This window comes from Salvia hispanica, chromosome 4 (genome assembly GCF_023119035.1).
Source record: "Salvia hispanica cultivar TCC Black 2014 chromosome 4, UniMelb_Shisp_WGS_1.0, whole genome shotgun sequence".
NCBI lineage: Eukaryota > Viridiplantae > Streptophyta > Magnoliopsida > Lamiales > Lamiaceae > Salvia > Salvia hispanica.
Window position 1 is genome coordinate 27182324 of NC_062968.1, and position 10617 is coordinate 27192940.

At 36.0% G+C, this 10617-nt stretch overlaps 2 protein-coding genes and 1 long non-coding RNA gene across 9 annotated transcripts; all 3 read left to right on the forward strand.

The window, feature by feature from the left end:
• The first annotated feature begins 1185 nt into the window (after window positions 1-1185).
• LOC125217637 lies at window positions 1186-1920 on the forward strand. 2 transcript variants are annotated; one of them, XR_007175774.1, is made up of 2 exons: window positions 1186-1513; window positions 1587-1920. It is a non-coding gene; the product is annotated as an uncharacterized LOC125217637 (long non-coding RNA). The 2 variants fall into 2 exon arrangements; XR_007175775.1 differs by having other exon boundaries at window positions 1186-1506.
• Window positions 1921-3808: 1888 nt separating this feature from the next.
• LOC125185677 (UDP-rhamnose/UDP-galactose transporter 2-like) lies at window positions 3809-6442 on the forward strand. The gene is made up of 5 exons (XM_048082253.1): window positions 3809-4268; window positions 4419-4603; window positions 5177-5377; window positions 5647-5808; window positions 5891-6442. The coding sequence occupies exons 1-5, from the start codon at window positions 4139-4141 to the stop codon at window positions 6245-6247; spliced, it is 1035 nt and encodes a 344-aa protein (XP_047938210.1). The 5' UTR covers window positions 3809-4138; the 3' UTR covers window positions 6248-6442.
• Window positions 6443-6884: 442 nt separating this feature from the next.
• LOC125222369 (chaperone protein dnaJ 10-like) lies at window positions 6885-10588 on the forward strand. Of its 6 annotated transcripts, XM_048124920.1 has the most exons (12): window positions 6890-7296; window positions 7371-7467; window positions 8506-8565; window positions 8756-8838; window positions 8950-9109; window positions 9242-9371; window positions 9531-9689; window positions 9762-9940; window positions 10013-10093; window positions 10168-10269; window positions 10355-10432; window positions 10516-10588. In XM_048124920.1, the coding sequence occupies exons 2-11, from the start codon at window positions 7381-7383 to the stop codon at window positions 10412-10414; spliced, it is 1101 nt and encodes a 366-aa protein (XP_047980877.1). In that variant the 5' UTR covers window positions 6890-7296; window positions 7371-7380; the 3' UTR covers window positions 10415-10432; window positions 10516-10588. The 6 variants fall into 6 exon arrangements, with proteins under 6 accessions (XP_047980880.1, XP_047980878.1, XP_047980877.1 ...); XM_048124918.1 differs by having other exon boundaries at window positions 6890-7300; window positions 10355-10533; XM_048124917.1 differs by having other exon boundaries at window positions 10355-10533.
• Window positions 10589-10617: the final 29 nt, after the last annotated feature.

Here is a 10617-nt window from a genome sequence, read left to right on the forward strand (position 1 = left end):
TTTAGTACTTCATGGTTTGTCATTCGAAAGGTATAGAACATACAATTATTAATCTACTTATTTTTATTTTATAGGCAATACAAGGAACAATCCTATGTCAAAAGCATAAGTTAAATAACGTTTTAGAACAAATATAATTTAAAAATTAAAATGATACTAGTATTTTCTTAAACATTAACGTGGCCAATTTACTTGCTCTAATCTCAATGGGCTAAGCCCAACTTTGCAAATCCAATCTGATTTATTAGTATATTAATTAGCCAGCAAATTGGGCCTATTGTGTAAATAGCCTTAAAAACTCAAGTGGAAGTCTGGCCCACGCTGATGTTTTACAAAAGATTCTTCGTACTAAATAAAAGTTAAATAAATTCGAACCATTTGAAAATCTTTTTACTATATATCCCTATATAACTCATTATTTGTCTACGAAATCATTTAATATTAAAATTTTCACTTTATAAATTTTAATAAAAAAAAATTATTTATTTTTTATGCATAATATTTTGATATTATTTTTTAAAAATACTCTAATATGTCCGGCTCTGTGCATGCACGGGTGATGCACTAACTAAGCACTAAATCATAACTACTCCAACTCCATTTTGTCTGAATTGATAATTTGAGACCTTACCAATTCCAAATTTCATTAATTTTCAAAATTATGTGTCGCACTGCATGTTAGACGAAAAATACGGGTGTCTTAGAAAATCGAAACTACAATGCGTCGCACTGCATACGAGATGAAAATTACCTGTAATCGTAGAAAATCGAAACTACAACGCATCACACTGCATACGAGATGAAAATTACGCGTCGCCTTAGAAAATCAACACTACAACGCGCCGTCCTGCATGCGAGATGAAAATCACACATCGCCTTAGAAAATCGAAACTACAACGTGTCGCACTGCACGCAAGATGGAAATCACGCGTCGCCTTCGAAAATCAAATTCACAACGCGTCGCACGATGAAAATCACGTGTCATTGGAAACTACAACGCGTCGCAGTGCATGCGAGATGAAAAAGAATTTCACCCATTTTTATGACTTCAATAAAGAGGTCCCATTTAATTTCTACTTTCATCACTTTCAAGCAGAAACCCAAACTCTTGTTCACGCGATCGTCACTAGCGGCGGTTTAATCTTTTTGACTGATTTGGATCCCCATGTGTATGATCTCCAGATACTAGTCCGTTTTTGCTTCAAATTCAGCTTATTTTGTTCGAATTTAGGGCGTATTGTGTGGATTTTACTTTTCGCAAAGGGTCCTTCAATTTTGTTTGTTAGCAACCTAACAGCGACATTACATGTTTGAGGAAATGAGTAAACCACGCATGCTGCCTTACACCTTTTGCTAGAAAATAAGGGCAACAGCAGAAGCCGATTTTCACGTGATGGGCCGCCCTCAGCCTCGGTGTTCCTAATCAATTCAAATTGTGTGTTAACTCTCCCTGCATCACTCGCCACCTCAATAAAAGGATTCCGGATCCTGTTTTCAAATTATCCCGTGTTAAGTGATACCAGCTCCATCTCATATTGAATTCTGCACACTTGTTAGTATTTCAAAATACTGACCCTTTTATGCAGGTTGGTGTGGAGAAGTTGGTGATGTTATCTTCTCAGAGAATGCAAGTGTGGCTGTCGTTTATAGGGTCACTGTACGAGGTGCGTTCCTTTCCTTTGCAGATGTGGTTCGAATAGGAGTGCCTTTTTTTCCATGTACAATTCTTGTGCTATGTATCGGGAAAATGCAGGTGCATCGGTGTCGTCTGCCAATCGCGATATTGGCGATCCGGTTGCAGCAGCAGAGGAGATAGCATTTTGCAGAGCATGCTCTAGATTTGGTCTTGGCTTCTACCTTTACCACCAAGATTAATGATCTAATTATCTTAATATATGTAATGTTTGTATTTTCATTTCATTGCAATTTCATCTTTCCTTTAGTTGTAGCAAGTTGAAGGTAGATGAATTATTCAAAATGGAGATAAGTATGATTGAAATCATCAACCAAATCTGGAGTCCATATTTGTTTTAGAGAAGAAAACAAGATTTATGATTTCAATATTTAAATATTTTAAAAATACTGTAAATCAATGAGTTGGATCATTACGTCATCGTTTTGATCTTTTAGACATTTTGGCTTGCCAGAACGACATCGTTTTCAGCCACCTATTTTATTAGACAAGCTACATATTGAATTGGTTTCGTTTGGATCGTCAGTCATGAGAAATCCCTAACAACAACAAAGTTTATGATTCTTATGACCAAGTTTAAGTTCGTAAGAAAATTCGCAATTTGGGTAATGATTGTGATATTAACTATCGATGAAGTCTTTTAATGACGTTCTCCGGTTCTTTTTTAATTCTTAATTTTTTATATGTGGGCATACATCTCATTTTTATTTCAATACTACATATTTTTGGTTGTTTTAATAAAATTTTAATATTTTTGTTTATTTATGTGGAGTATCATTTATTCTTATTTTTTATCTGGATAAACACCTCAATTTTATTGTAATTACGTATTGTTTAGTTGTTCCAGTAAAATTTACCATATTTTTGTTTATACACATGATTTATATTGGAGATTATAAAATAAGAATAAATATAAAATGAGAAATGAGAAAATAGGTTAGATATGTAAGTAGGGTAAATGGATTGTTTTTTAATGCTAACCGTTGCTTATTCGCCTTAGATCTGACTTAGTGTTGAGTGAATTATTTTAGGAAGTACTAGTATTAAATAAATAAACAATAATTGTAGCAAGGTGTTGAGATTAGAGTTGCGGAAGTCGGCAGCATAGGAAATTAAAATTTAAAAAAAAAAGTCAAATTATTTGAGTTGAAATATTAAGCATTTATGTAGATTTGAAGCAACTATTCTCTTATTCCAACAAATATTATACTACCAATAAATCAGATCTATGACTAGTATACGACTCTGACTATTCTTCCCTAAGTCTAAATCGAGTCTATATGAATACGATACTATTATATTTGAATTTGAAGCAATCTCCACATGCCTAATATCTCTCATATTCCTATGTATATTATCTTCCAAATTTAATAAATCAAACTACATTCACCAATTTCGGAAGGAATAATAAAATTAATATGGACATTCCATATTGTGTTGAAGAACACTAAAAAAAAGAATAACTCAAAAAAAAGTCTTATATCTTTTTATGAATAAATAAAAGCTGCATCAACGCTGACTCATACATTAATCACTCTAATACTACCATACTAACAAAAAAAAATCTTAATACTATCTAATATTACTAAGGTTGGGTAAAAGAGAGATTGCAAACTTTAAAAATTAGTCGAAAAAATCAAGTAGTATAGCATTATTTGTAATTTTCCTATATTGAGAAGTGTACGTTATATTATGTGACAGAATAGTTGCTAAACTTTTTTCCAAATCATTAACGTTTTCAATGTAAAGATTTAAATGGAGATATACATTAAATATGATTTGTCTAACCGATAAAATCACAATTCGTAATTTTATCGAACTACAATTTGAGCGAAGAAAGAAGTACTCCCTCGTATTCCTATTAATATTAATCATCTCAATTTTGCTATATTTATCTAATCCTCATTAATTATTTTATTCCACTTCTATTATTTGTATTAAATTTGATTAATCTTTTTCTTTCATCATTTAATAAAATTAAACAAATCGCGATTAATTATGGAACAATTATAGCGAAAATAGGGTTACCATATTTTATGGGCTCCAGAAAAGGAAAAAGTATATTTAAATTTTCTTCTCAAGTTTTCGTCATCAATGGCGCTGTATATTTAAGTATTCTCCCTTTTTCTCTCTCTTCTTCTCTCTCATTAAATTTTGTGAATCAGTTATACACACAGTAGTCTCTCTCTCTCTCTCTCTCTCACACACACACAGAGACACGCGACGCATCAATCTGTGTGTGAGTTGTGATGTGAGATCGATCGATCTATCAGTATTTCCGCCGATTCTTCCAGTTGCAGATGCGGATCTACTCACTTTGCTTTCACACTCAAAGCCTTTTTTGATTTCCTTCTGATCGCTCGCTTCTTCGCTACTCCTCCATCGCTGCTAAATAGGCTAGGCGAAGTTCAGTTGCGAGGGAGAATTAATCATTGTTATTCGAAAATGGAGGCGGAGAAGAAGCCTTCCGCCGTTTCAGATGTCGGTGCCTGGGCTATGAATGTCATCAGCTCCGTCGGAATCATCATGGCGAATAAGCAGCTCATGTCCACCAACGGCTACGCTTTCAGCTTCGGTTAGTGTTTTTTCGATTTCAATTTCAATTTGTGCAATTTCTGCTTCGATTGCTCTGTTACTGGATCTCGAGTTGTTCGAATCTGCCGCATTGTTGTAGTTGAAGCGTAATTGACCGAATACGTGGACTAATTTTTACTTCTCGCTGCAGCGACGACATTGACTGGTTTCCATTTTGCTGTTACCGCACTTGTTGGAATGATTTCGAATGCTACGGGGCTTTCTGCGTCGAAGCACGTCCCTTTCTGGGAGCTGCTATGGTTCTCGATTGTTGCGAATATGTCTATTACAGGGATGAATTTGAGCCTCATGCTTAACTCAGTTGGATTCTATCAGGTATGGGTGTTTTGATCTTCTTCGCGTATGAATTTCTGCACCAGATCCATGTGGTTTTTCGATTTGTATCTGTTAATGTTTGCCATAAGTGGATTTCGTTATGCTACCTTTTCTGATTGAAGAGCTTATAAATTTTGAATTTTAAAATTTGAAATTTCTTCCTTCTTTTTGAACAATCGGGAATCCTATCCACTAAGATGATGGCATGATTTCACTTATCTATATCTGTATCTAAATTCTCACTAAGTTAATCGAAATCATTGATTAAACCTTTTCAAATGAACCCTATTTGATTTCAAATGAACTCAATTCAGGAGTTTTTAGTCAATATTTAGGGTGAGCAACTCCAGTCAAATGGATTCAGAAATGTTGCAAAGCATTCAGTTTTAGCTTGTGTAAACTTTGTACCAGTTCGTAAAAATATTTTCTGAAGCCAGTGTGACTCCTTCCTTGGCAAACACAAAAACTGGCCCATTTCGGAATCTAATTGATGGATTGACCTGTCCCCTTTCTAATCATGCTATGATAATTTTTCTTTCTGGATTTTGTTAACTGTCTGGACTTTTGGTGCAGATTTCAAAATTGAGTATGATTCCGGTGGTCTGCATCATGGAATGGATCCTTCATAGCAAGCAATACTCAAGTCAAGTCAAATTGTCCGTTGTGGTTGTGGTTATAGGCGTGGGTGTTTGCACTGTGACAGACGTGAAAGTGAATGCCAAAGGTTTTATGTGTGCTTGTGTTGCAGTTCTTTCCACCTCGCTACAACAAATAGTGAGTAAATTGCCACTTTTTCTACAATAGACTAATATAGCAAGCCTTCTTTTAAATGCACATTAACAAATTTCCAAAGTCGACTAATTGGTGCAAACCTCGCTTGGCTTATCATGTGTTTTTCTGTCTCTGAAAAACTACATGTCTTGTGAAATGAGTTTTTGACATTGGTATTGCTCGATTGTGAATAGAAACGCAAGAATGGGTTTAAGCTCTTCAAACTCTGTTTCTTCTGCAGTTATATGACTAATGATACATTTTGAATGCAGTCAATAGGCTCCTTGCAGAAGAAGTACTCTATTGGATCATTTGAGTTATTGAGTAAAACAGCACCAATTCAAGCTGGCTCCCTCCTTGTGCTGGGTCCTATAATCGATTATTACCTCTCGAATAACTTAATTCTGGACTACAAGTTTACCACCGGAGCCCTGGTAAAGCTTGAATTTTGTTGTAACTAACTGCACTAAATCTACCTAACTTGAATTTTCTAACTTGAGTTTGCATATTGTGCAGTTCTTCATACTTCTTTCGTGTTCTCTAGCTGTGTTCTGCAATGTGAGCCAGTATCTTTGCATTGGGCGGTTTTCAGCTGTTTCGTTCCAAGTTTTAGGGCACATGAAGACAGTGTGCGTGCTGACACTGGGCTGGCTGCTTTTTGATTCCGAGCTTACAATGAAGAACATAATGGGGATGGGCGTGGCGGTGCTGGGCATGGTGATCTATAGTTGGGCTGTGGAAGCCGAAAAGCAGCAGCCTAAGATAATAGCCAGTGCAAAGCACAGCTTAACGGAAGAAGAAATCCGATTGCTGAAAGACGGCCTTGAAACGGCTCCGATCAAGGATATTGAGCTTGGTCAGCCCAAGCAGTAGCCTCCCCTTGCTTCCAGCACCACCACCATTTGTGTAGTAACTTACTAGATTTGATTTATCTTTTTTCTTTTTTCTTTTTTTCATTTTAATTTAAGTTGAAGGGAAGTTTACAAGTAAAAGTGAGAAATTCGTTTGATTGTGAGACACTGCAAGTACCTGTTTATTTAGAAATCTTTATATAGTTTCATTTGATTAGTTGGTACTGGAGTGAAGGCTTCCTTTTTTACTTTGTTAAATCAAATGGGTCATTTTCATTTAAATCACAGAGTTTGGTTAATTGAATATTAAATCAAATTACGAAGTTTTTGTTTTTTTCTTCAATTCTCTCGTCTAGGGATGAACATAAACTGAAAAACTAAAATTTTATGAAAATTAAAATCAAGTCGAACTAAATTATTCAAAAAACAAACCCATAAAAACCCAAATTCTAATAGGAAAAACCGATCTGAAAAAAAAAAAACTGAAATTGCACAAATATATCCATAAAATCCGAAAAAACAAAATTCAAACTAAAAAAAAAAGAAGTCTAGAAACCAAAATTGCAGAAATATTACCATACCCATAATCTTTATAATAATATGTAGATATTATAGTGGAGTAACATTTTTTAATATAAACTAAGGTTGACATTCTTGTTTATGTTGAAAAGAAAGGAGGAAAAAAAAGCAAAAAGTAGTGTGATTCAGTCAAACTTCATTTCACAAAAATTGAAACTCTATAGTTTTCATGATTAGTAGTAAATGCGAATGAATATAAATGAATTGAATGAGATGCAACAGAGAGAGAGAGAGAGAAATGGGGAAGAAGGCGATGGAAACGCGGCGTATTGAATTACATACACACACGTGGTGTGGTGAAAGCGAGGGAAACGGCCATCAATCGGTTGGATTGAATTCCGTTTCCAGCTTAGGTCTTCATCGTTTTTCCAATACTATTCCTTCCCTTCGATTTCGAATTTCCATTTCGATTCATCGCCGTGTTTCCTAAGTTTGTTTGATCGATCGATTTCCATCGCATATACATTCAGTAATTAATTGGCTGCGGTTGAAGTAGGTGGTGATTTTCTGCTATTTACGATATTTCATCTTCCATCAACGCCGTTTTGATGTGATCCGGTTTGTAGGGGGTGAGGGATGGTGAAGGAGACGGAATACTACGATGTGCTGGGTGTGAGCCCCACCGCCACCGAGGCTGAGATTAAGAAAGCATATTACGTTAAGGTATTGATTCTATTCCATTCGCTTACAGAATGTTCCAATCTGGTGTTGTTTGTTTCGTATAAGCATCAACTCAACAATCATTTCATTTTTCTCATTATCTCCATATAATGCCAATACAGTTACATCATCTTAAGGTTTATGAAAATGGCTTTGTATTGATGATTTGAGGGAAAACCCAATGTGAAACAATGAGAGGCCATCTAGGAGCAGAGTAGACAATGGATAGGTAGTTTTGGAGGTAATGTGTCATTGAAAACAATCTGACTTGGTACGTATTTAGCGGTGCTGTAGGTGCGCTGAAGGGACGGCACAGAGTAGGACTGCCATTTTACGACATGGAATAGAAGTTAGGTGTAGGGAATGTGTGGTGTAAAATGAGGTGTTTGAGAAGTTGGCACTTCTTACACCCTCAATTGCTTTATGTTTTTAGGGTTGGAAAGGCCACATTCTGTTACGGAGTAAAGGAAGAACGCAAAAGAACAAGTAGAAAGTGAAAGCAGAAGATGTAATACTTAAAGAAGAACAATCCACCGAGGAAGGCCTAATAATCCTCAAAAGAGTCCTACGGTTGATACCGTTCTAAACACTTTCTTTTCTGAGATTTCTAGCTCTTCTAAAGAAGAGCTATTCATAGTACTCCTCCTACGAACTCTAGATTAGGGAAGTAAATCAACTTAAAACTGAACAAGGAAGCAAATTCTAAAACGTGGAGTGTAATATCGAGACAATCTATGCACTGATGAAAATAATCTCAAGAGATAACGGTGATCTCTATCACATTCATCCATGCATATGGGAGTTCTCTGGCATTATTTTAGCATTGACTGTTGGAGAAGGGCCAAAGGAAAGATGCCTGATTAGTTTAGAACAAACTAATTGCTGTATTTTGTATTCTTTCGTTTGATTGATTTGATGATCTTGTGTGCTTCCTCATCACTTCTCATTGTTGTGAGGTCTCTTATTTTCATTCTTTTGTGGTTCTAAATCTTTTTTTCACTTACAAATACATTATTAAGTGGGTATGGTTGAATGTTGTAGGCAAGGCAGGTTCATCCAGATAAAAACCCGAATGATCCTTTGGCTGCACAGAACTTTCAGGTTGACCTACTAACTATGGTTATCATGTGTCTTTTAAGGGCATCTTGTTGAAACTATGTTACGATATAACTTAAAGCATGTCTCTTGCTTGTTACCTATTAATTACAAGAATCACAAATGAGCCAGCAAATTACGGCATTGTTCTTCCTGTCTTTAACATGTCCAATCAGTGTCTTGCCTTTGATATCAGATACTGGGAGAGGCATATCAAGTGCTGAGTGATCCTGGACAAAGACAAAAATACGATGCTAATGGGAAGGCTGGAATCTCAGCGTGAGTGTGTTTTGTTTATGTGCATTCTACAAAACACATTGTCCTGACATTATTCAAACCCTTTGCCTCCATTTGAGAATGTGTCTCTTTGTTGCTAAATTCTTTCAACAGAGACTCAATTATTGATCCTGCAGCAATCTTCGCCATGCTTTTTGGAAGTGAGCTTTTTGAGGAATACATTGGAAAGCTTGCCATGGCATCTATTGCTTCCTTGGATGTTTTTTCAGATTCTGAAAACATTGATTCAAAAATGTTGCAGGAGAAGTTGCGGGTATTAAATGCCTTATGCTTCCTAGTTTATCGTACCACTTCAAGCTTATTATGTACATCTATCTAATTATATGCTCTATATAGTTTTCTAAGGATATATCTAAGTTCTAATTTCTATTCTTTACATCTTTAGGCTGTCCAGAAAGAGAGAGAAGAGAAGTTGGCTAATTCACTTAGAGATCGACTCAATGTGTATGTCCAAGGGAATAAAGAGGAATTCATTGCTCAGGCCGAAGCCGAAGTAACTAGACTCTCCAATGCTGGTAATCATCAATTGTTACATCTTTTCCGAATTGGTCACCTGCAAATTTTGTTGCTCGACATGTTGCAATGTTGCAAACCATGCACTTCATTTTAGGCTTTATTTCTTCGACTTGGACACAAATAAATGCTATGTTCTTAACAACTTAACGTCCTTACAGCATATGGTGTGGATATGCTGAGTACCATTGGCTATATATATGCAAGACAGGGGGCAAAAGAGCTTGGAAAGAAGGCGATGTACTTGGGGGTCCCGTTCGTTGCTGAGTGGTTCAGAAATAAAGGACACTTCATCAAATCCCAAGTAACTGCTGCCACAGGTTAGTTAGTTTAAGCATTGCTGGTTCTGCATAATTGCCTTGATCTACTATCAATGGACTGGTGCCTGCTAGGTGCAATCGCCTTGATTCAACTGCAAGAAGATATGAAAAAACAGCTGAATGCTGAAGGAAACTACACCGAGGCTGAACTTGAGGAATACATGCAATCGCACAGGAAGTTGATGATCGATTCCCTATGGAAGCTAAACGTGGCGGACATTGAAGGCACACTCTCCCACGTTTGTCAGATGGTTGTTGAAGAGTTTCACTTTCAATTTCTCTATTCATGTTATCATTCACCTTGATGGATTTTATCTTGGTAGGTGCTTCAAGAGAACAATGCAAAGAAAGAAGAGCTGTGTGTAAGGGCAAAGGCCTTGAAAACCCTGGGCAAAATTTTCCAGGTGAGCAAATGCATATTCATATATATTAAGTAATATTCATCTTGGTTTTATTGAATGTTTTGTTATTTCTTCAGAGGGTGAAGGAAGTTAATGGAAGTGAAACTGACAACAATAACATACCAAATGTTCCAATCATCAGAGCAGGTCCAAATGAGGCAAGCAGCAATAACGCAGAGGTGGATTTTGGTTAGAATGGAAAATATAATTTTACTCATTTCTTCACATTGGATTAATGATTTTCATATTTATTGACATTTACAGAAGCCCTCCCCGAATGTGAATATCCCAGTGGCATCAGGTGCTCAGGGTCAGGGACAATGATCAACCTTTTTAATTTTGGTATTCTAAACTTTGTATCTACTTGGTTACTAGTATTTCCTACTTATGCTGTCACTATAAAACTAAGTGGTATATATATCTAGGTAGGTTCTTATATTGTACTATCAGAGCATTTATAGACTGATATTTAAGAAGAGGAAGTGGTCAAAATATCAACGAGGAAGCACAATTTAGTTGGTAAGACA

Coding starts and splice junctions, on each gene's coding strand:
- LOC125222369 (XM_048124920.1), top strand. CDS start 7,381: ATGGTGAAGGAGACGGAATACTACGATGTGCTGGGTGTGAGCCCCACC. Junction 8,566..8,755: donor TGGCTGCACAGAACTTTCAG/GTTGACCTACTA, acceptor CTTTGATATCAG/ATACTGGGAGAGGCATATCA. Junction 9,941..10,012: donor TCTCCCACGTTTGTCAGATG/GTTGTTGAAGAG, acceptor TTATCTTGGTAG/GTGCTTCAAGAGAACAATGC.
- LOC125185677 (XM_048082253.1), top strand. CDS start 4,139: ATGGAGGCGGAGAAGAAGCCTTCCGCCGTTTCAGATGTCGGTGCCTGG. Junction 4,269..4,418: donor CGGCTACGCTTTCAGCTTCG/GTTAGTGTTTTT, acceptor TTCTCGCTGCAG/CGACGACATTGACTGGTTTC. Junction 4,604..5,176: donor ACTCAGTTGGATTCTATCAG/GTATGGGTGTTT, acceptor CTTTTGGTGCAG/ATTTCAAAATTGAGTATGAT.